The sequence below is a fragment of the Chelonoidis abingdonii genome, chromosome 3, assembly GCF_003597395.2.
Source record: "Chelonoidis abingdonii isolate Lonesome George chromosome 3, CheloAbing_2.0, whole genome shotgun sequence".
NCBI lineage: Eukaryota > Metazoa > Chordata > Testudines > Testudinidae > Chelonoidis > Chelonoidis abingdonii.
Genome location: NC_133771.1, coordinates 192823191 through 192847244, shown reverse-complemented (window position 1 = coordinate 192847244; position 24054 = coordinate 192823191). Strand labels below are relative to the sequence as shown.

At 45.8% G+C, this 24054-nt stretch overlaps 1 protein-coding gene across 9 annotated transcripts in view; it reads left to right on the top strand.

The window, feature by feature from the left end:
• CCDC88A (coiled-coil domain containing 88A) overlaps window positions 1-24054 on the top strand; it is a 341661-nt gene that overhangs the window by 250583 nt on the left and 67024 nt on the right. For all 9 annotated transcript variants that reach the window (XM_032784366.2, XM_032784364.2, XM_032784363.2 and 6 more), the window contains 3 exons: window positions 18625-18766; window positions 20484-20660; window positions 21687-21848. In XM_032784366.2, coding sequence (XP_032640257.1) covers window positions 18625-18766; window positions 20484-20660; window positions 21687-21848 — 481 coding nt within the window. The remainder of the gene's footprint in view (window positions 1-18624; window positions 18767-20483; window positions 20661-21686; window positions 21849-24054) is intronic.

Genomic DNA, 24054 nt, shown 5'->3' with positions numbered 1-24054 from the left:
ATGGCACTGCCAGACTTCTAATACTCAAGAGACCTTTCTGTGTCTGATGCCCCGGACTCACCTCTATTCAGGGCTGGAGCTCTGTATCAAGTCCACTTCAGCTTCCAGATTCACCTTCGACATCATGCCATGCACCACCATTCTTGAGTGGAGAGTCACACAGTGAGCAGGAGGATGTAGTCTCCCATTGCTCCTCTCAGGCACCCTGTGATACCCATTACCAATACGGACCTCAACCATACTGTCTCTCTGACCCTCAATCTCCCTGGTTTGGGCAGCCATGGTACCAATAACTGGGACTCTTCCCACCATCCCAGTGGCCTGACAGGGACCCTTGGCAGGCATATAGGCATTGTGCTTCTCAAGGCTCTAGCATGGCCTATCAGGAACCAATGAGATGCTCTCCTTCGGCCACTGCATCTAGAGTGTTTAAGGCCCCTGAACAGGTAAGGGAGGAACAAGAGGTCGATATTGAGGAAGAGGCTACATCCCAGACTAACTTCTCATCTTCATCACCAGATGAGACAGTAATGCCCCATCCACCATTGTTGAAAGACAGCTTCAAGCTTTTTCAAGAGCTAGCTCAAAGAGTGGCAGAGGCATTACAGTTAACACTGCAGGAGGTGACCATGTCACACCATAAACTGTTGGACATTTTACACTCGTTTGCCTCATCCACAGTAGCCCTTCCTATCAATGAGGCTCTCTTGGATCCTGCTAAACTTATATGGCAGTCCCCTGTGTTGGTCCCGCCAACATGTAAGTGGGCCAATAAGAAATATTATTTATCGCGAAAGACACAGAATTTGTCTCCTCCCATGTGCTCCCTAATTTGATCATTATGAACATAGTCAACAACATCACATGAAATCCACCCCCTACAATAGGGATTGGAAGTGCCTATCTCTTTAGGAGAAAGATTTATTCATCAGCCACTTTACAATTCCATATTGCAAATTATCGAGCCTTAATGGAAAAATATGATTATATCAACTATTAGAAACTCAGTTCCTTTATTGAGCAGCTCCCACATTCTCACAGGGACCAGTTCAAACCCATCATTAACGAGGCAATTGGTGGCTAAGATGGCTGTCCAGTTGGCATTCGATGCAGCTGACACAGCGGCATGTTCCTTCTCCACTTCCATCATGAAGAGAAGAGCCTCTTGGCTGCACTTATCAGTCTTCCCCAAAGAGGTTCAAACTAACATGGAAGACTTTCCCTTTGAAGGTACAAAATTGTTTGCGGACAAGATGGACACTTCCCTCCACATACTGAAAGACTCCAGAGACTACTCTTTAGTCGCTTGGAATTTACATACCTGGGCAGAAGAGAAAATATAGTCCTCAGGCCTCATTCAGCCCCCGCTCATCACAATATTCAATCCAACACTTACAAGCCCCAAAGAAAAAAGTGTAGGTTCGCCAAGTGGAAAACCTTTGGGCCCTCAATCTACTTCTTCTCAGCCATACACCTCAAAACAACAGTTTTGATGGGTTGGCAAGGTGCCATCAGATCACTCCCTCCAATCCATCTAACCTTGGACAACCTTTCTCAGCCCTACGTATGCCATCTTGTCCTTTTCCGCAATGTCTAGGAACAGATAACTTTTGACATATGGGTGCTGGAGGTCATTTGAGATGGGTACTCCGTTCATTTCATCTCCCTTCCCCCCCTTAACACCCTTCCCCATCTCTCTTCAGGGACCCTTCTCATGAGAGCCTATTACAACAAGAGATAGAACAGTTACTCAGTGTAGAAACCATCGAACCAGTACCTCAGTATCTAAGAGGGAAAGGGTTTTACTCTTGTTACATCCTGATACCTAATAAAAAGGGAGATTGGAGACCCATATTAGGCTCACCGCACTCAACAAATTTGTCAAGGTTCAGAAGTTCAAGATGATCACTTTATCAATAATTATTCTAGTGTTGGAACAGGGAGACTGTTCTCTGCCCTCAACATGCTTACTACTTCTTCAAGTGCTTGCTCATGTCAATTCCATTGTAGGTGTGTGTGCTTGCCACATGCACCAGTGCTGGAAGTTTTTCCCTCAGCAGTATCTGTAGGGGACCAGCTCTGGCAGCCTCTGGAGTGATGCCTGTATGGCATGGTATAAGGGGCATCGCCGGCTCCCCCCACTCTCAGTTCCTTCTTACCACCAATGTGGTGCTGGAACATCTCTTGTTTTGGCAAGTCTTTTCGTTCTTAATCCATTGAGACAAACTTTTTTCTGTAAATAGTTAAAAGTTGTTAGTAGTTTCCCTTAGTGTAGTTGGTTAGTCCCAGACGGGACTCAGCCTAGGGACTGGGCATGCCCCGATCCCCAGGCTTCAAACCCTGTAATCTCTGCAAAAAACAATGACAATCAGTGATCCTCATAGTAGCTGTCTGAGGTGCCTGGGCGAGACCCATATCAGTGACAAGTGTCGGATCTGCAAGGGGTTCAAACCTTGGACAAAGAAGGAGTGAGACATATGTCTCTGGGTGTTCCTTCTGGAATTGGCACTGGCACCAGAGCCATCCAGGTCTGACTCTGCTCCTAGTACTGCAGTATCAGTGCCGAGCGCTCCACCAGTGCCACCTTTGGACCGATGCCGATTTCCCTCCCCCCGCTCCCTCCTCCCGGCACGGGTCAGGAGGCAAAGAAAGGCCAGGAGGGGACGATCTCTGACATCCAGTAAAGGAAAGGAGAGGGCCTGAGAGGAGCAAAGACCTGTGCAGGACAGCTTTTCACCTCCGTTCAGGCGTTAGGCCCCGACCCAAGTCAAGCGGGTTAGCCCATCCCGTGATGCGCCTGCCACCCCAGACAGTGACATGGGCTTCCAGCACCTGAACATGTCGTCAATATCCGAGGCCTTGCAGGCGGTGCAGGACATCTTACTGTTACTGGTGCCGCCCACACCAGCCACGGTGGTGCCCCATTCTAAGGGCAAACTTGTCATGGGACCTTTCCAGCAGTCCTCATCTGTGCGGCACCACTCTCCTCCTCAAGGAGTGTCCCATCAGTGCTTGCCCGTGTGGAACTGCCAGGCCTTGGACATAGGGAGGCTAGCTCGAAGGACTCAAGGCACCACTCTCCAGGCTCAAGGCACAGATTGCCAGTGACTTGGCCCAGGCCCATGGATGTGTGCCTATTCCTGCAGGCCTGATATCGGGACTGACCTAGCTGCTTCCCGAGTGTGCAACACCCCTCCAGGGGCACAAGCCAATGGTCCCTAGAGCCTCACTACTGGTCGCCGAAGCACTGGTACAGGTCACTGCAATCAGGTTGACGTTCCCCGCCTCGACGGCCAACTCAGTCCCACTCAATGGACTGGCACCACTAAAGAAGCATGAAGAGTCAATTGTCAGGCCACCATCGCAGATCTGCCAAATGCTATTAGTCTCCGGGAGCTCGGCGCGGGGACTCATCACCCTCTGACAGATCCCTGTTGCAGGGCTGGAATTGGCACCGTTGCAACTAGGACAAACAGTCGGCACGGTCCTGGTCTCTCAGACGTGATCCCTTCTCTTCAGACTCTGGTACCAAACAGGGGTCCATACCAGCAGGCCAGGGCCCCGCACCAGGGATGCCCACTCTACAGGTTGCACCACCTGTTGCATCATGGCCCCAGAGCCAGTGGCCTGCCCCTTGGAATCCTTGGGGGTTCCTGCAGCCCTTGCAAGGGCTCAGCTCAGCCTTGGTGCCTCGGATAAACCATCAGCCATGGACTCCCGACTGCCCCCTGATGCAGAGGGCTCTGTGGAAAAGACTCCTCAGCTCCATCCAACTCCCATGGAGTAACCAGCCGAGCAGCCTTCAAAGGTGGCAGATCCTCCAGTACTGGCTTCCTCCTTGTCGTCACCTGATGAGGCGATTACAGGACCCCTCATCCAGTCCCACAGGATGATATTAAGACCCATCAGGAGCTGCTTAGAAGGGTCACCTTGAACTTGGGACTTCATGCTGAGGAGCGGGAGGAACTCTCAGACTCCCTATTTGGTGTCCTTAGCGCTCCCAGCCAGGGTGGTGTTGCCCTTGCATGAGAGGGTGGCAAAGATCAACAAGTCTCTGTGGCAGACCCCCTCACCACTGCCCCCTATTTCAAAAAAGGCACAACACAAGTACTATGTGCCTGCTAAAGCTCACGAGAACCTTTACTTGCACCCTGCCCCAAGCTCCCTAGTTGTCTCCATTCTTAATGAGCGGGAAAGGCAAGACCAGCCAGGCTCCACCCCAAAAAATAGACTCCAAGGGGCTTGATATGTTTGGAAGAAAGATTTATTTGTCCTCGAGTGTCCAACTGTTATACTTATAAATAGCACATGGGATCTTTTTCAGGGAAAAGGGCAATACGCCGTGTTTATTGAAGATACAACAATTACCGTATGCATTCAGTCACACCACACACACACACACACACACTGTCCTGCCAGTCAATGTTATAGTTATCAGTCCAGAGTCCGGATCAACCTAATGGCCAGCTAGGTTGATCACTGATAGAGAGGAGCCGGCTTCCACTGGGTCGCGACACGATGCTCCGGGGAAGTCCTGGCAGGACGAACCCAAAGTTTCATGGCTAGGCACCCTGTTTATATAGTGATTTTCCTTCATTGGGACCAATGAGTTTTGCACCATTATGGTGTAATCAATTTTTGTTTGATGAATGCTTGTTTTCTTAAATTGTCCTTCTCATTCTTTACATCAAGTTCCTCAGGGAGTTATCCCATGCTTGTTTTGGTCACAGCAATCTTGTCCCCATTGATAGGTTTCTGTCTCATCTTTAGAGTCATCAATCTGCCCTCCTCTGACATTTCAATGGGGCATGTTGCAGCCTCCTAGTGCCTTTGTGTCTGTCTCTGGTTTCTCCCTAGAACATCTGGTTCAGCGATGGCCTTCACACTTGTCTCTTAACACACACATTCCTCATTCACACACAAAACGGAATTAATTTACACAGAACATTTTGAACAGGAACATCAAATTACAATGCAAAAGAAAAACAATCATGGCATTCTTTTAATTATTTTAAAATGCTAAACCTACAACAAATTGGTGACCCTAAGAGGTCTGTTACTGCCTTGAAATCAGCCCAGACACAGAATCTGGCTGATGCATCTTTACGCAAATGGCCCATTAGGCCATTCCTTTCTGCTCTTCGGAAAGGGTGGCTGGCAGGATATGGTGAAATCATACACTAATACATTTAATACCTGCTCCATTATTATTCTTTATCCTTCATTCTAAATTATATAAAATACAAACATAAAATCCTACTACTACAGAGCTGTAGGCGGCCAACCACCAGGCTTGGCTGCTGTGATTTTAATATGTGGCAGTCCATGCCACATTCGAGGATTCACTGCCTGAGGACCTCAAGAAGGAGTTCCATGCAATCCTCGAAGAGGGAAAATCAGTGGCCAGAGCGGCCCTCCAGGTGACCTGAGACGTGGCAGATTCTTTGCGGCTAGAACCATGGCCTCGGCCATCTCAATGAGGAGGGCATTCTGGCTGCAGTTGTCGGGCCTGTCAATGGAAGTACAGCAGTCAATCCATGACCTCCCATTCAATGGACAAGCTCTGTTTGCTGAAGAAACAGAAACAAAACTGCACAGGCTCAAGGACTCGCGCGATGCTGACGACTCTGGGCCTCTAGACCCCAGGCCCGGCCAAAAAGCGGTTCAAGCTGCAACAGGCCCAGGGCTCTGGGAGACAGCCCAGGTCGGAACCTGCCCATAAAAACAGCAGGGGTTACAGACCTCGGCCAGGTGACCAGCCACTGTCCTCTGCCCAGTCAAGTTCTACTCACAAACAACAGGGTGGCAAGAAGGCATTTTGAGGGTGCACCTGAGGGTGACCTACCAGCTTGTATCCCTGATCCTGCTTCGCTGCACTTTTCCAACCACCTGTCTCCTTTCCTCCCTACATGGGCCTCCATAACTTTGGACTGTTGGGTGCTCAACACCATGGTGCAGGGTTATACCCTCCAATTTCTTTCTGTCCCTGCCCTCACTGATCTTCCCCATCCTTCTTCAGGGACCCTTGTCACGAGCAACTCCTCATTCAGGAGGTTCAGAGCCTTCTGCAGTTGGGGGCCGTGGAGGAAGTCCCTCGGGAGTACAGGGGTAAGGGATTCTATTCCTGGTACTTTCTAATCCCCAAAGTCAAGGGAAGTCTAAGACCCATTCTGGACTTGTAAGACAGCAACAAATATCTCAAGAAGTTGAAGTTCTTCATGGTCTCCCTGACCTCCATCATTCCCTCCCTGGATCCAGGAGACTGGTACGCTGCCCTCGATTTGAAAGACACGTACTTCAATGTATCAGTATTCCAGGAACAAAGATGATTCCTGTGCTTCACAGTAGGTCCCACTCACTACCAGTTCACAGTGCTCCCATTAAGCCTGACAACAGCTCCAAGGGTGTTTACCAAATGCATGGCGGTGGTGGTGGCCTTCCTCAGGTGGCAAGGTATCCAGGTTTACCCGTACCTTGACGACTGGATCATCAAGGGTCTTATCTAGGTCTCGGGTCCAACATAACATCTCAGTGCTGCAGCTGATGTGCTGTGCTCTGGGCCTGTTGCTAAACAAGGAAAAATCAATGTTAGTCCTGGTGCATAGGCATAGAATTCATCGGAACAGTCCTCGACTCCACCCGTGCCAGAGCATTTGAGACAATGGCAGGTCTCATTGCCAGCATCTCTACGTATCCCCTCACCATGGGCCGGGTCTGCACAATCTACACCCTGCCCAGAGACCATTTGGACAAGATCGTCATGATTCCACCAAAGGTACTTGCCTCCCTGCAATGGTGGACGGATCCAAAGGTGGTCCTGGAAGGAGTTCCGTTTGAGAGTCCCAACCCTTGATATCTCTGATATTGGATGCCTCCGACCTCAGCTGGGGAGCGCATCTCAGCACATTGCAGACCCAAGGGACGTGATCCCCAGAGGAGCTGCAGAGTCTTCCTGTCACACCTTTCCAGTCAAAGTGAACATATACTCACAGACAACACAGCCTCAATGTTTTACATCAACAGGCAAGGGGGGCGCTCGCTTGATGGCCGTCTGTAAGGAAGCCCTTCATTTGTGGGACTTTGGCATCCAGCACGACATCCATCTGGAGGCATCGCACCTCTGTGGCATAGAATCATAGAATATCAGGGTTGGAAGGGACCTCAGGAAGTCATCTAGTCCAACCCCCTGCTCAAAGCAGGACCAATTCCCAACTAAATCATCCCAGCCAGGGCTTTCTCAAGCCTGACCTTAAAAACCTCTAGGGAGGGAGATATCACCACCTCCCGTAGGCTACCTCCATTCCAGTCCTTCACCGCCCTCCTAGTGAACAAAGTTTTCCATAATAATCTCAACTCTAAACCTCCCCCGCCATTGCAACTTCAAGTTGACCATATATCTTTCTATTTGTGATGGTACAAGGCCTTTACTCTTTCTTGGTAACCTCCTTTCAGATTGTTGAAAGCACCTATCTATAATTCCGCCGTTGTGCTTTTCCCTGCTCTCTTACAGGCTAATCTGATTGCCTCAAAAGTCTTCCCTTAAAGCCTACCTCCTTTCTGCTCTCATAGAGCTACGCATGTGCTTCCAGTCCCTCATCCTTTTGTGGTGCCCTCTGATGCTCTCTCTACCAATTTTTCACATCCTTTGTAGTGTAGTGTACTCGCTAAAATGTATCCCAGTACTCTCATATTGTGACGCTTCACACAATTGTTCTAAGATTAGGAAGAGGCGCAAATTTGATTCACATCCTCGGGCTATGTGGCAATGCCTTCATACATACTTAACTCCCAAGAGTATGCATTTAGCTTCTTCTGGTGGCACTCAGCTTAAGGACCAACACACAAGCCTCGTTGAAGCTCCATATACCCAGCTTCTTCGTCTCAACATGGTGAGACCCTCAAGGTTCTTTGCATGAACTAGTACCTAGCCAGTTGTGGTCCTTCTAGTCCGTAACATATTAGAAGGTGACGGATTCTTAGTGTCCCCAGTGTCGAGTACTACTGCAAAGCGTTAGTTTGAATTTAGAAAGAGAGGCTATGTAGGTTTACTTTTGGCATCCCAAATCTTCTAATTTGTACTAGGATTTCTCTGTATCATACTCCCAATACTCCTCCAGAATCATATCTAGGCTTCACTTTCCACAGTTTAAGTGTCACTGACCAATAACATTGCTGAGAGCTGAGGTCCTCATCATCCATTACAGATCAGTTTACTGAAGATATTAGATTGCGAACAAACCCACCCATTGAGCTGACATTTTGCGGACAACCATCTGCTTGATTAACCGTCTGCAGGAACTGCCATCTGGAAGAGGATGACAATTTACAGATCTAATACCTCAATTGTAGTTCGATCTGACTCTCGCCTGTTTTAACGAGGTATCCGTCCATTGTGTCTCATGTATCGGCAGGCACACATAGCTTTTTATATTGGTGGCAGAGACATAACTTGTGGGCGGACTCATCTAAAAGGGCTTGTGCTAGGCAAAGTCAGGTGCATATACCTGGAATCACTGCTTTTCCTCCCCTCTCACACATAGTCCGGATATTTCCTCATGTGTACAAGGACACATTTAAGGATGGTAGTCAAAGCTATGACTATGCCTTGGTGATCCATAGCTCAGCAGTTCGCTTATCACTTCTCCTCTCCTCTAAGTGCCTTCAGATTGATTGCCCGGTAGAAGGGACCTGAACTGCCATTGAATGTTTCTAATTGACGTGAGATGAGGATAGGCTCTGCCTGTTAAGTTCCCTAGGTCCTCTCCTTCCAGATATTTAGGTATTGGGCACTGACCGTTAGCCATATTATACCAAGTATCCGTGGACCATCCTCTTCTAGTCCACATGTGTTTTTCTCAACAGATATAGGCAATGAGCAATCGTCACACCTATTATCGACATCCAGCCCAACATGTGACCTTTAGGCATTCTCTTCAGTGAGTAGCAGAGCTGCCAGACCCGGCAGTGGACTTCTCGCATCGTCCATTTTCTAAACTAGTACCGAAACCAACTTCTTCTTTTCATCCTAACTCCAGAAGGAGACTGTCTCTCCTCCCAATACTTGCCTGTCTATCCAGTGCTAGTAGCTCTGGAGATGGGTCTTGTGAGGTTGATGACAAGAGGCGAGTATAAGATCCTATATGCTACTCATTGAGCTTCTATTCCACATTCCTCTGTCACTAAGGCTTTGCTCCACTCATCAGTAAGGGGCCCACATTTATCCTTTGACTTCCCTCTTGTTTCGCCTAAATGGTCAACCTGAAGAAACCTTCTTGTCTACTCTTTAACATCTCTTGCTAGCTTGCAACTCCCGAAGTTGTGGATTTGGCCTTCCTGATGGTTCACTCCTGCATGCCTGAGCATAATTATTTCTAGGACTTACTCCTTCCACTGGTATTTGTACATCTTTCCACTTTCTGGGAGCTTGGGTTCTTTTGCTTGTAAGCAAAAGGGATTTCTCACCTGTCTAAAGCCAGGTGGTCGCATGCGGATAATGTATACTAGTTGTACCTTATCACAGTTGCTATGGATGGTTTTCCCTCGCAACCTCAAATTAGCAAGGATTATCTTTAATGAATATCAAGCCAGTTCTCTACTTGTAACTCCTTTCCCCTTTCATGTTCTCTTTCCGGTGTCCACTGCCCTGCATCAGTTCCCAGAGGGAGGTCAAGAGTCTTCTATTTCTTGTGGAGTGCGAGCTAGGGTCTGTATTCTGCTGCTCTCCTTTCTTCCTTGTATCAGGATCCTGAACTCGACCATCTCATGGTCACTGCCTCCCAGGTCCCCGTCCACTTTTGCTTCCCCTACTAACTCTTCTCTGTTTGTGAGCAGCAGGTCAAGAAGAGCTCTGCTCCTAGTTGGTTCCTCCACCACTTGCACCAGGAAATTGTCCCCTACACTTTCCAGAAACTTCCTGGATTATCTGTGCTGCTGTATTGCTCTCCCAGCAGATATCAGGGTGATTAAAGTCTCCCATAAGAATCAGGGCCTGCGATCTAGTAACTTCTGCTAGTTGCCTGAACAAAGCCTTGTCTACCTCATCCCCCTGGTCTGTTGGTCTATAGCAGACTCCCACCTTGACATCACCCTTGTTGCTCACACTTCTAAACTTAATCCAGAGACTCTCAAGTTTTTCTGCAGTTTCATACCGGAGCTCTGAGCAGTCAAACTGCTCTCTTACATACAATGCAACTCCCCTCCGCCTTTTTCTGCCCTGTCTGTCCTTCCTGAACAGTTTATATCCATCCATGACAGTATTTCAGTTATGTGAGTTATCCCACCAAGTCTCTATTATTCCAGTCACATCCGGAATGCGCTGGCGGATCACCTCAGCAGGTCTTTCTTCTCTCACCATGAGTGGTCCTTCCACCTGGAGGTTGTCTAGGTGCTCTTCCAAAGGTGAGGGGCTCCCCGAGTGGACCTGTTTGCCACCAGGCAGAATAGAAAGTGCCAGCACTTCTGCTTTCTCCAGGGCCTAGGCAGGGACTCCCTTTCCGATGCTTTCCTTCTGTCACGGGAGAGGCATAAAGATGGAGACAGATTCTGGGCCCTCAGTAGGTAGCCAGATACTTTATCTTCAGACCCTTATTACTGCCAGTGTTCGGTTGCCAGTACCACTTAGGGAAAGTGTGCTATTTACTTTTGTTTTCTAATGGTATCTGGCCTTTGCTCCTCTTTCCCTAGTTGGTGATGAGTTGCAACTCAGAAACAATTTCTAGGTCCAGCATTCATTTGTTGCTCAGCACTCAGAGTTTTGAGAGACACTACATCATCTAACTCAGCAGTAAGCTACAACAATGTAGTTCTTTGTTCCCCTCCACTGGCTATACCACATAAAGAGGTTTATGCTGCCACCTTCAAGCTAATCAACCTGGTCCTTTAGCTCCACCAGTAGAGGCTCATGCCTTTAGATGTGGAAGTCCTGGTTCCAATTCCCATAGATAACTCTTCCACTGACATTGTTACAAGTAATGCCCTGTGTGGACTTCTGAAACTTAGAATGAGCTGCCCCAACTAAATGGGAGTGTGGTGTCCATACTAACACATTTTGGCTCTTTGTTCCCTTTTAAGGTGTGTATGGACGAGTCTGCTTCTGTGCTTAGCTCAAGCATTAAATGTTTATGCCTTTAGATCCAGGTATCATAGGTTCAGTCCCAGCAGGTGACCTGGCCAATCCTTCTCACTACATAAGGATTTCTCCCTTCTGCCTGGATCATCTAGTTTAGATGTCAAGTATCGGAGGGGTAGCCATGTTAGTCTGGATCTGTAAAAAGCGACAAAGAGTCCTGTGGTACCTTATAGACTAACAGAAGTATTGGAGCATAAGCTTTTGTGGGTGTCTGACGAAGTGGGTATTCACCCACGAAAGCTTATGCTCCAATACTTCTGTTAGTCTATAAGGTGCCACAGGACTCTTTGTTGCTAGTTTAGATGATTTCCTTCCCATTTTAAGAGATTTTATTGGAGCTATAGACATGAGCCCAGGGGGAAAATGAGAAATTACTTGTGTCCTCAGGGAGTAACTAATAGCGTTTTTTCCATGTTTTGTCAATTCCTGAGTCAACAATCCACTGATGACCCTGAGTATATCTAGCCTGTCTCCTTTCTTGGGATGGAGGGTGGGATTGGCATTTTTTGTACTGAGCATTGTTAGCGATATCTTAAAATCTTTCCTCTGTCTGGGCCTAATGTCACATAGCCTGATAATGATGACATTAAAGATTTTTCAGTTTGTTTCTTTGCACCTTCAAGAACTTAGGGTTGGCTTTTTATCTTGAGACAAAGTGGGTTCATGGTTCTTCCACCCCAATCTGGCATCGAAGTCTCAAATCAGGTTAGAAGATGTCTTCGCATTTGCAGCCTCCTAATCTATGGAGGTTGTATGTGAGGTCTCTGCTAGTCTTTTTCCTTTTCACTTCTCTGTATAGACTGGTCTATTTCTCAGTTACAGATGCAAGATTTTATTATTTGCAATTTGATGTTTACATGGGTTCTCAAATAGGTAAATTTTGGGGTCTTTTCCCTCTTATATGATGGTGACTCTTTAAGGCCACTGCATCCTCTTTTTAATCCTTTTACTCTTGGTGCTCTGCTTCAATTCATGTCAGGGTGTAGCTGTTGTGGCTTCAAGAATCACAGACAGTGTGTTCCATTTAATAAGCCCAATATGGTTTTTTTTCAAAAATCAAGTGTCTAACGTGTTCAATTTTGCCTTACTCTTGGAGAAAGTGTAAATGGCTAACATTAAAAAGAAAGTTACTTTCTAAGTTCTAAGAGCGTATACAAATGAGGGAATAAATAAAATGATTAAGCTATTTTTTTAAAAAAAATTAATGACTGTGACTTCTAAGTTTTTCTCAAAGAGACAGTAGTTGATTGTCCGTCACCGACAATCCCAAGAGATATTGTTCCAAACCTAAATTTTAAATATGACCACTTACCCCTAAATATATGGTGGGGAGTGTTTTGTTTTCACACTGCATAATATAGTAAAATCCTCCCAAACAAGGGCTCTAATTACCAGGAGCTGAGCTGGGTGAGCAATTCATACGTGAGCATGTACATGAAATAAGCATACACATGCACAATATTCTATTCCTCCTCCTCCTTTGTGCCTCTGGTTTGTGAGCAAGCAGGAAATAGAAACTGATGAGAACCTTGTTTTCCAAATACTTCAGAGCGCAGGAGTCTAATCAAGTTCAGTTCCGTGCTTGGCTGATTGAAATGGAGCCAAAAGAAAGCGTGCCAAACAAAACCAGCATCTTAGTTTGTTGCTGTTGATTTTGTAGATATAGTAGCTTTTTCTGCATCAACAAAGATATTTTAAAAGAGAGATGGAGTGTAAAATTTTACAAGATGTGACAACTTTGACGACTATCCCTTTAAAAATATCTAGAGAGAGTATTGGAGGACTCGAGTCTTGGTAATATGATAATGAGACTTTCATCATTAAGTTTGGGTAAATCCAATCCATGCCAAATGGTACTGTACTTTTCTCTGTAATTTCATCAGAGATTCCTAGGATTGAATGGGCATGGATACTGAACTACATTCACTCCTACATGTGGTCCCTCCAAGACACCAGTGAAGCATGTTGGCAGGGAGTCAGGGAAGCTTACATTGCCCCTACTAGAAATCAGTCCAACACCTTCTTCAAGTGCTTGCACATATTTATTCCAATGACTCTGGTGCCTGTGCAGGCCCTGCTGACTCTGGCTCCAGAGGTTCCATCTTCAGGCAGGCGGTACCGGTATGTTTACGGTGCTGTCAACCCTGGAGGCATTCACAGCAGCCAGGGACCTGCTTTTGTTGCCAGTGCCTATATCTCCGGCAGTGCAGGAATTGGCACCACTGGTACAGTCAGACAGGGAGCCATTTTCTCTCAGCCTCTACCCAGTATCAGGACCCATGGTACCATCCAAGGGAAAACCCTCCATGATAGCCTCAGCGCAGACTTCACCATCACAGCACTGATCTCCAGCAACAATGGGGTCCACAACCTCCCTGGTCGCCTTGCCCAGACTTTCTGTCTTCAGAGTCAAAAATGGGGTCACACTCCTCTCGCCCTCACAGCCACCTGCACTACTCCCCGAGGCACTTCTACCCCACCATACCAAACACAATGGTACCACCGAGTGCTTGGCCCTCTCATCCTTCGGGGCCAGTGCCAATGCAATGGCCATTTTGGACCCCATGCAGGTTCCCCCCCAGCCCAGGGTCCTTTCTCAAGGCACTCCTATTTGATGGCTTCCAAGAGTAGAGCACTACCAGTGCCTCAATGGGAGACTCCCAATCCGGACTCCAGTACCGATCTTCTAGAAGAGGGCCCGTAGGTCCTGGCCAAAATGGAAGGAGGGGTGGAGGGCCCTCAACCAATGCTGGCTTCCGCCTCCTCGTCCCTGAATGAGACAGCTGACATGTCTTCTTCCCAAGATGACCACAAGGATCTCCGGGATTTGTTAAAGTGGGTGGCCTTGAATTTGGACATCCAGACAGAGGTGGTCACAGAGTCCTCTCTTAGCCTGCTGGACGTCTTGACAGCGGAGGGCCCCTCAGGGGTGGCCCTGCCACTCAATGAGGGTATCATGGACCTTGTTAAGGTTCTGTGGCAGATCCACTGCTTCCCTTCCCCCATGTCAAAACATACGAAGCAGAAGTATTATTTGCCAGTCCAAGGTTATGAGTTCTTATATTTGTATCCCCCTCGGGGCTCCCCAGTAGTCTCGCCCACCAATTAAAGAGATCACCCAGGGCAATGGGGGACGCTATCTAAGGCCAAAAGACTCCAAAAAGTTGGACTTATTTGTCAGAAAGAACTACTTTACTTGAGGGATGCAACTTAAAATAGCAAACCAGCGGGCACTGCTGGGTCACTATGACTTTAATAGGTGGGATGTCATATACAAGTTTAAAGATCTGCTCCCTTAGGAAGCTAGCCAGGTGTTGTTCTTTCTGGTTGACAAAGGGAAAACCATAGTGAGAGCCTCCTTGCAGGCAGCCCTGAACACAACTGATTCTGCGGCCAGATCCATGATCTCAATGGTAACCATGCACAGGAGCTCATGGTTACAGTTTTCTGGTCTTCCTCAAGAGGTCCAGCAAGCTCTCCAGGATCTCCCCTTTGAAGGATCCTCGCTCTTCTCTGAGCAGACCAATGCTTTGCCCCACCGGCCTGCCAAGACCCACAGAGGAGAAGGAGCAGGAGGTTTGAGCGTAGGCCACCTCCACCAGCTTCCACCTTGGGGCCGATACATGCTGCTCCCAGGCACTCAGGGAACTTGAAGCTCAAGGTTGCCATCCCAATCCCTGTTAAATTGGATCCAGTTGCCCCTCTGTTTTTGGACCACCTGTCCCAATTTATCAGTGCCTGGACCCATATCAGCTCAGACCTCTGAGCATGAGCTGAGCATGGTGGAAGGAGAATACAGTCTTCAGTTTCTTTCTACTCACCCTTCCCATTCCCCTCCCCATCCCGCTTCAGGGACCCTTCTCACAAGCAACTCTTGGTCCAAGAAATCCAATCCTTCCTTCAGATGGCAACTGTTTAAGAGGTTCAACAAAACATGAGAGGAAACGGGTTCTACTCCCATTATTTCCTAATTCTGAAAGCCAAGGGTGGTTTCAGACCTATTATAAACCTGTGCCGCCTCAACTGCTACCTTAAGAATCTAGAGTTCTGTATGATCTCTCTGGCCTCCATCATTCCCTCTCTGGAACTTAGGGATTGGTGTGCTGTCCTCAATTTAAAGGACGCATATTTCCACATATTGAGTTTCCAGGGCCACAGAAGGTTCCTCAGATTTGTCATGAACCAAGGACACTGTCAGTTTGTGGTGCTTCCATTTGGCCTGTCAGCTGCTCCACATGTCTTCATCAAAGTCACAGTGGTGGTAGCGACCCTCCTGAGGAGACAGGGCTCAGGTGGAATCCAGAATCCAGGTCATCCAGTCAACCTTCCAGGCCTTAGACCTGCAAATAAACATGCAAAAGTTTACCCTTGTCCCAGTGCAGAAGATAGAGTTCATTGGAGCGGTACTCAGTTCCATGCAGGCCAGAGCTTTCCTCCCAGGAGATTCATTTCAGGCGATCACAGTCCTGATAAGTTCCTTCAAGGCCCAATCAGTTACCACAGTGTAGAGCTGTCTGAGACTCCTGGGCCACATGCAACGTGTGAGGCTATGCCTCAGACCTCTTCAGGCATGGCTGGCCACAGTGGCCGCTGCTTTTGTAGCAAGGGTGGGCCCCCAGGCCCCGGGGGCTGCTGCTCTGGCCCCAGGGGCTGACCCGGCCCCAGCCGCTGCTCCTGCGGCAAGGGCTGACTGCCAGCCCTGGGAGCTGCTGCTCTTGCTTCACCCCTGGCAGCCGCTGTTCCAGCCTGGGGGCTGACCCAGCTCTGGTTGCTGCTCCAGCAGCCCCAGGGCACAGTTCCGCCAGCCCTGGAGACTGACCTGGCCCTGGCCACTGCTCATGCTGTGGGGGCTGATCACCAGCTACTACTCTGGCCCCACCCCTGCTCTTCGGTGGGGGCTACCAGCTGCTCTAGTCCCACCACTGTGGCAGGCTGAGTCAGCCGAAGAAGTCATGGAGGTCCATTAAAGTCAAGTAATCTGTGATCTCTGGCCTGGTCTACACTACGCTTTTAAACCAAATTTAGCAGCATTAAACTGATTTAACCCTGCACCGTCCACACAACGAGGCCCTTTATATCGATATAAAGGGCTCTTTAAACCGGTTTCTATACTCCTCACCGACGAGAGGAGTAGCACTGAAATCGGTATTGCCATGTCGGATTAGGGTTAGTGTAGCCACAAATCAATGGTATTGGCCTCCGGGCGGTATCCCACAGTGCACCATTGTGACCGCTCTGGAAAGCAATCTGAACTTGGATGCACTGGCCAGGTAGACAGGAAAAGCCCCGGGAACTTTTGAATTTAATTTCCTGTTTGCCCAGCGTGGAGCTCTGATCAGCCACGGGTGGCGATGCAGTCCCAAATCCAAAAGAGCTCCAGCATGGACCGTACGGGAGATACTGGATCTGATCGCTGTATGGGGAGACAAATCTGTTCTATCAGAGCTCCGTTACAGAAGACGAAATGACAAAGCATTTGAAAAAATCTCCAGGCTATGATAGACAGAGCCACCACACTCAGCACAGTGCTGTGTGACAAGCGTAACGGAAAGCCAAAGAATCAAATGGACGCTCATGGAGGGAGGAGGGAGGGGACTGAGGACTCCAGCTATCCCACAGTCCCCGCAGTCTCCGAAAAGCATTTGCATTCTTGGCTGAGCTCCCAATGCCTGAAGGGTCAAAAACATGTCCCGGGTGTTCAGGGTATATGTCGTCAATTTACCCCCCTCCCCCCCCCTGTGAAAGAAAAGGGAAAAAAATCGTTTCTTGCCTTTTTTTCAATGTCACCGTATGTCTACTGCATGCTGCTGGTAGACGCGGTGCTGCAGCGGCTGAACAGCAGCATCCTCTCCCCTCCTTTCCTGGTGGCAGACGGTACAAAATGACTGATATCCATCGTCATCATCATCCCGTGAGTGCTCCTGGCTGGCCTCGGTGAGGTCGGCCTGGGGGCGCCTGGGTAAAAATGGAATGACTCCTGGTCATTCCGGCAGATGGTACAGAACGGCTGGTAACCGTCCTCATCATAGCAACTGGAGGCTGAGCTCATCAGCCCCCCCCCCCTTTCATGTCTAAAGAAAAGATTCTGTAGCTGCCTGGACTATCATAGCAGCTGCCTGGACTATCATAGCAGCTGGAGGCTGCCTCCCCTCATTTATCTCACTAAAAAGTCAGTGTTTCTTATTCCTGCATTCTTTATTACTTCATCACACAAATGGGGGGACACTGCCACGGTAGCCCAGGAGGGTTGGGGAGGAGGGAAGCAACGGGTGGGGTTGTTGCAGGGGCACCCCCTAGAATGGCATGCAGCTCATCATTTCTGCGGGATCTCTGGGGCTCTGACCCGGAGCGGCTGTGCTCTCTGGTTCTCTAGTACACTTGCCCCATATTCTAGGCAGGACTGACTCTATTTTTAGACAAAACATAAAGAAGGGAATGACCTGGGGGAGTCATTCCATTTTTGTCCATGCCCCCTGGCCGACCTCAGCGAGGCCAGCCAGGAGCACCCATGACAGCAGCAGACGGTACAAAATGACTGATAACCGTCATCTCATTGCAAACCAATTTAACGTCATCTCATGGCCAATTTACATGGCAGACGGTGCAATAGGGATGGTAACCATCTCTGCTACCTTGCAAAGGCAAATGAATGCTGCTGTGTAGCACTGCAGTACCGCCTCTGTCAGCAGCATCCAGTACACATACGGCTTAGTGTGGCCGCGTGCACTCTACTTTATACAAGTTGTTTTACAAAACCGGTTACTGTAAAATCGGAATAATCCCATAGTGTAGACATACCCTCTGTGACAGAATCGGATCCTTAGCCATCACCCAACAGGCTGTGAGCATGTCCATTAATTCCAAGCCTATCTCCTATACAACTGCTTGCAAGTCACTTACATTGGAATGAACTAAGGTGACCAGATGTGCCAATTTTTTAGGGACAGTCCTGATTTTTGGGTCTTTTTCTTATATAGGCTCCTATTACCCCCCCACCCACTATCCTGATTTTTCACGCTTGCTGTCTGGTCACCCTAGAATGGACATGTGCAAGCACTTGACGAAGAAAAAAACAGTTACTAACCTTCCATAACTGTTGTTCAAGATGTGTTTCACATGTCCATTCCAAGAACCACCCTCCTTCCTCTCTTAATGGAGTTAGCTGGAAAGAAGGAACTGAGGGAGTGCAGGGTTGGCAAGCCCTTTATACTGATTCTATAAATGTGTGACACCAGAGGGTGCCAGGCCGACCCGGCAGTTACACTAGGGGAAAAATTTCCGGTGACTGGGCTTGGGGCGCACACACACCTACATTAGAATGGACATGTGCAACCCATCTCAAAGAACAAATTACAGAAGGTTAGTAACCATTTTTTTAAGAGCACTGTATTCACCTAGAATTTTAAAATATGTATGTCATTTTAAAAACGTCTTAAAGAATTTTTTATCTTGCTTGAAATAATAAAAATATGTATTTTTTTAATTTCATTGAATAGTAGGTACAAGCTTTTGGAGTCAAAATTAGAGTCTACACTAAAGAAGTCTCTAGAAATAAAAGAAGAAAAAATTGCGGCTTTGGAAGCTCGTTTAGAAGAGTCAACAAATTTAAACCAGCAGCTGCGCCAGGAACTTAAAACAGTAAGGAAAAAAATGACATGACCATTTTTTCCCTCCAGTTATAACATTCTTGAATATCATTCTTATTTTCCAATTTTATTTGCAGTTTGTAATGATATTCTTACAACATTAAGTACACTTGACAAAATAATTCACTTATCTCTCAAAATACTTAAGCTTCAGAAGTAGTGCATTCTATATTACAAAACACAGGAAAGCTTGTCTGTAATTTTCTGAGCACTAAATTTTCAAAAACTCACATTACATAAGAATTCAGATCTTTGTTCAGTAAAAATATTTGAGTGGTGATTCATGATTGAGGTCTTGAATTTTTCTACAAGATTTGGTGCGTGTGAGGAACAGTGTTTTCAAATAAATTATTTACTGAATTTAGACCTTAAGACAAGAGTGTTGTGTCTTCAGCATTGCTAACTCTTGTGAATTTATCTCAAGAGCTACAGTTTTTGCAGTATTTGCTGTTCATTGTCATGTACAGTGGTTTTTAGTTGAAGAATTATGGGTGAACAATTGTTGCAATTGAAACTAGAGGCTTCATTTTCTTGGCTTACTGATCATTCCAGTGTCTCAGCTGCATACTCTGCACTGCTGTGCATGTACAGAATCCTAGTGTGGAGACTCCAGCCAGTGGCAACTCCAAGACCCTACCAATTCCCACAGGAGAGGTGGTGATTAAAGAGGGTCACTTTGTGAAGGGGTGTCCCTGTTCCCACCCATCTTCAGCTTGCATTTTTCTCCACACTGCTGCTGAAATAGTGTATGTAGGTGATAGTAGGGAAGAGGACAGGAAGCAGCGTTCATTAAGGTAGGAGAAAATGCCAAAGAAGGGAGCCAAAAACAATACAGTCCCCAGAGGAGAGGCAGAGGATGATGTTTGGGGAAGGCCAGGAGTACTCAATGGAGAGGTGGTGGGAAACGGAGTAGGGACCTGACAGTAGTACTGAGAAACTGTCTGAAAGGGAAAGAGCATGTATTGAGGAGAGTTCAGAAAACCTTTGCCTTCCATCAGTGAGGGAAAAGAAGAGGGGAGGACCCCTTCAATTTCTGTAAGTGCATTTTGTGTGTGTTTTCATCAAAAAATCCACACATAAGGGAGAGCGAAGGGTGATCTCTAAGGCTTTTTATAAAAGAAATTTCAAAAGCAAACCAAAAAGGAATATTGATATTTTTACAGAATGCACAATTTTCAAGCCAATCTCCTGACTTCTTTTGGCCTGGATCATAATTTTTGAACTCACAGAGTTGGCAGGACTGTGTCTTGCAGATAAGAGTTACATCATGGGCCAAGTCACAGAACTTTGATGGTGGGTAAAAGAGAAAAATGCTGTTGAACTCAGGGCTTGATTTGGAGTACAAAGGATTCTCGCTTCCCAAGAAATCTAGAATTTAGTGATACAACTTTAAACACTGCAATGGGATGGCCATCTATGAAATTTACCCATCTAGATTTTTACACTTGTATAATTAATTTGAAGTACAATTAAATGCACAAAAGATACATGTATTCAACACATAGTAGATAGGGGTGTAGTTGTTCTGCTGGCAGTTTCATGTTTTATATTTATATAATATGTGTAAACTCCTACAGTTAAATTGACAATTATAAGTATTAAAAATATTCATTGAGTTTCTTGTCCTGTGCAAATTACATTCACACACAGTTAAAAAAGAGTTTTGGGGTTATATTTTCAATTTTTGTAATAGTCTTAATTGATTTTAGGTGAAAAAAATCTATGAAGCTCTCAAGCAAAGACAAGAGGAGGAAAGGACGGTACAGAATTCTCCTCCAAGAACTGGTGAAGAAACCCAGTCTGTCAATAAATGGGAAAAAGAAAATCAGGAAACTACTAGAGAACTATTGAAGGTTAAAGATAGATTAATAGAAGTAGAAAGGAATGTAAGTTGTTTCAATTTTAATTGTTTAATGTGACGTGAGAGTGAGCTGGCCAGAGTAAAAATGTGAGTTAACAAACATAGGTTTTCCAGCTCAGCCAGTAGAGGCTCATGCTTTTACTCCCAGGAGTGTCACATTACAAGTGATGGCCCCTGTGGGGATTTAATCAGGATAGACCCCTTACACTTAGGGCATGTCTAGATTTACCTCCAGAGCAATCGATCCAGCAGGGGTCAATTTATCATGTCTAGTGAAGACGCAATAAGTTGACCGCTGAGCGCTCTCCCATCGACTCCAGTACTCCACTGGAGCGAGAAGCACAGGCGGAGTTGATGGAGGAGCGTCAGCAACCGACCTACTGCAGTGAAGACACTGGGGTAAGTAGTTCTAAGTACGTTGACTTCAGCTACGCTATTTTCATAGCTGAAGTTGCGTAACTTAGACTGACTTAGCTTGCCACCCTCTCCCCCTTAGTGTAGACCAGGCCTCAGGATGAACTTCCATTCCCAGGAGGAACGTGTAATCCACACTTGCACAGAATGACGCTGTTCTTCTCTAGGGGCTGAACCACATAGTGCTTTTTGAGTCTCCTACAGTCTTTGCACTGTAGAGGCTTATAGTTTTTGAACCAGAGGTCCCAGGTTCAATCTCTGCTGCCAGTGACACATCCATGGGTGTCACATACAAACAGGGATCTGAGTGTAAGACAGTAATTGTATTAGTGCCATTTGAATGTCTAGTTTGGGGCCAGTTTTGAAAATGTGTCCTCCCTCCATTCCTGTATGAATATCTCAGGTTAGTGTGGCCACTAGATTCCTAACCGAAAAACAGATAAATTAATAACAGTGTGGAAGCTTTATCTCACAATTGCTTCTCTCTTGTGATTTTAATGGAAACCCATAACTTCATCTAATTTATATTTAAAATAAATAATTTTCTTTGTAGGTAAAGTAACCTAAAATATAAACTATGTCCTGTTGATATGCATGATTCTTCTATCCTTAACCCTTTTTTTTTTTTTTTTTAAAGAATGCTACCCTGCAGGCAGAGAAACAAGCACTGAAAACTCAACTAAAGCAACTTGAGACCCAGAACAATAATCTACAAGCTCAGATTCTGTCACTTCAGAGACAGACTGTTTCTTTACAGGAGCAAAATACAACCTTACAAACTCAGAATGCCAAACTTCAGGTTATATTCTTATATTTTGCTTTATCATCCGATTCAAAATAAATGTAGATTTTTTTCAAGTCAGAGCTTTGCTATTAACTGTTTGGCACTAGCAATCACAATTTCAGTTGATATGGAAATCAAAGCACCTCGCACCATTTGTAGTTTGCACTAATAACAGTCAGTAATAAATCGTTACAACAAGGTATTAACATCATACATTTATCGTATTTAAAACCCTTGGAATTTATGCACAGGAACTAAGTGTACTTTTTCAGCCTCCTTCCACACCTTTTTTTTTTTTAACCTTCTTGACTTCTGGTGATGTAAGCAGTTAAAGCACCCTAAGCACTAATATTAGGTGAGATACTCTTTAATATTTTCTTAAATGAGTTAGAAGTAATGAAGTGTAAATTGACACATAATACTAAAAGAAAGATTGTGAGCACACTGAATGGCCATGAAAATGTAGAGAAGTGGGCCAAAATTAATAGGAGATTTAATTCAGATAAATGCAATGTAATTTGCTCAGAAAAAAATAAAGCCATATACTTTGATCCTAGGAGCTCTGAAAACAAAATTAACATTCACAAAGATACGTTAAGGAAATCAAAGCTAAATTGCCGTCCCTCCCAGGCTATCTATATTTTCAAATACAGTTTCTGCAATAAATGAATTCCTCTAGCAAATGGATCTTATGTTTTTTAGGGCTCCAAGAATCAAACAGCTTTAGGGAGTACATACAGAGCTCTCAATTAATAAGATATTGTGAACAAATTGCTACCGTGCTTAGAAAGGCCACTCTAGTTCAAATATCCCTCCAGACCCCCAGAAAGAAAAGGAATCTAAACAGAAAGGAAAAGGAATTGAAATAACTAGGAAGTAGTTCCTATTTGGTTTCAAATTGGAACCATGTATCCTTTTCCATATGGTCTTAAAGGATATCATAAGAGATGACTGGGAGTTCACAGCTACATTGAAGAGTGTAGGAAAATAGGCCCAAAAGGACTAAAACATAGATCGTTGAAATCTGATGTAGTTTCATTGCAATGGCAGATTTGGCTTTATCCTCCTTGGTGAAAGACACTCCCAGTGAATTAGATTTCTTTCATAAAGTCACCTGGACATAAGAATTAGACTTCTCCCTTTACAGGAATTATTAAGCTACATCAGCCACCTTGAAGGCCTCAGCAGTTTCTGTTTGTTTTGCCTGGCCAATGCTGGTATAGATAGATTCTCTTGTAGACATTGTACTCAGAACTAAGAAAGGATACAGCCTAAGAGCTTCTCTCTGGAAAATCTCCTGTGTGGCTGCCTTTGTTTTAGATCATCACTTGAAACCTTCATTCCTTGTTCTTAGGTAGAGCAGTGGGATACAATGCAGTTTCTTATAGGCATATGAAGTTCCATGGATCTCACTAAACAACTAATAGAGGCTTCAAAATACTAAGTACCCAGAAGCAAGCTCTTTAGAGAATCTATGGGGAAATAGATGAATCATCAGAAATGACCAAAAGAGCCTTGACCCCTGCTATTATACATTACAGAAAGTAGAAGTCTTATTTTAAGTCTAACCAATAATTTCTGGTATTTCACACTAACAAACAGCACAGAGAGACAGCAGTTACACAAGAAGATATAATTAAACCAGAAACGTCTGAAACAGATGAATTCTCAGATCAGCTCTCAGCCTCCTCAAAACACAATGAATGACTCCCTTCCTAGCCCTAGTCCAAAGTGAACACCAAATTGGTATCAGATGCCTTTAATTTGTGAACTGATGACTGCTGATGACTTTGAACAAATAAGTTCTGGGTGTAGTCCAGAGAAGATATACAATAGTAGTATTAGAAGCAGCATTACACCTTCTTGGATGACCTGATCAAGGTTCTAGCCAGAGAGAAAGCAGAATCAAATCACCTGAAATCCATGCAGCTTCTGGAACGTTATAGTTTTGTGATAAAGAGAAGAAAAAATATGCTATCCCCAGTACATTTTCATCATTCTTTTGGTTATGAAGATAGACCCAATGAGGCACAAGGAGATCATCTCCAGAGAATACTAGGAAAAGATGAAGCAGTCTATAAAGGAAGTAAAAGTTGCTGAAGAAACATCATTTCCGGACCTACTAAACATGTTGGGATTGTTAGTATCTTCGAGAGACAATCTGCAGTGGGCCAGGATACATAAGAGAGCTCTTCAGCTCTGTTGTTTTTTTCCACATCCC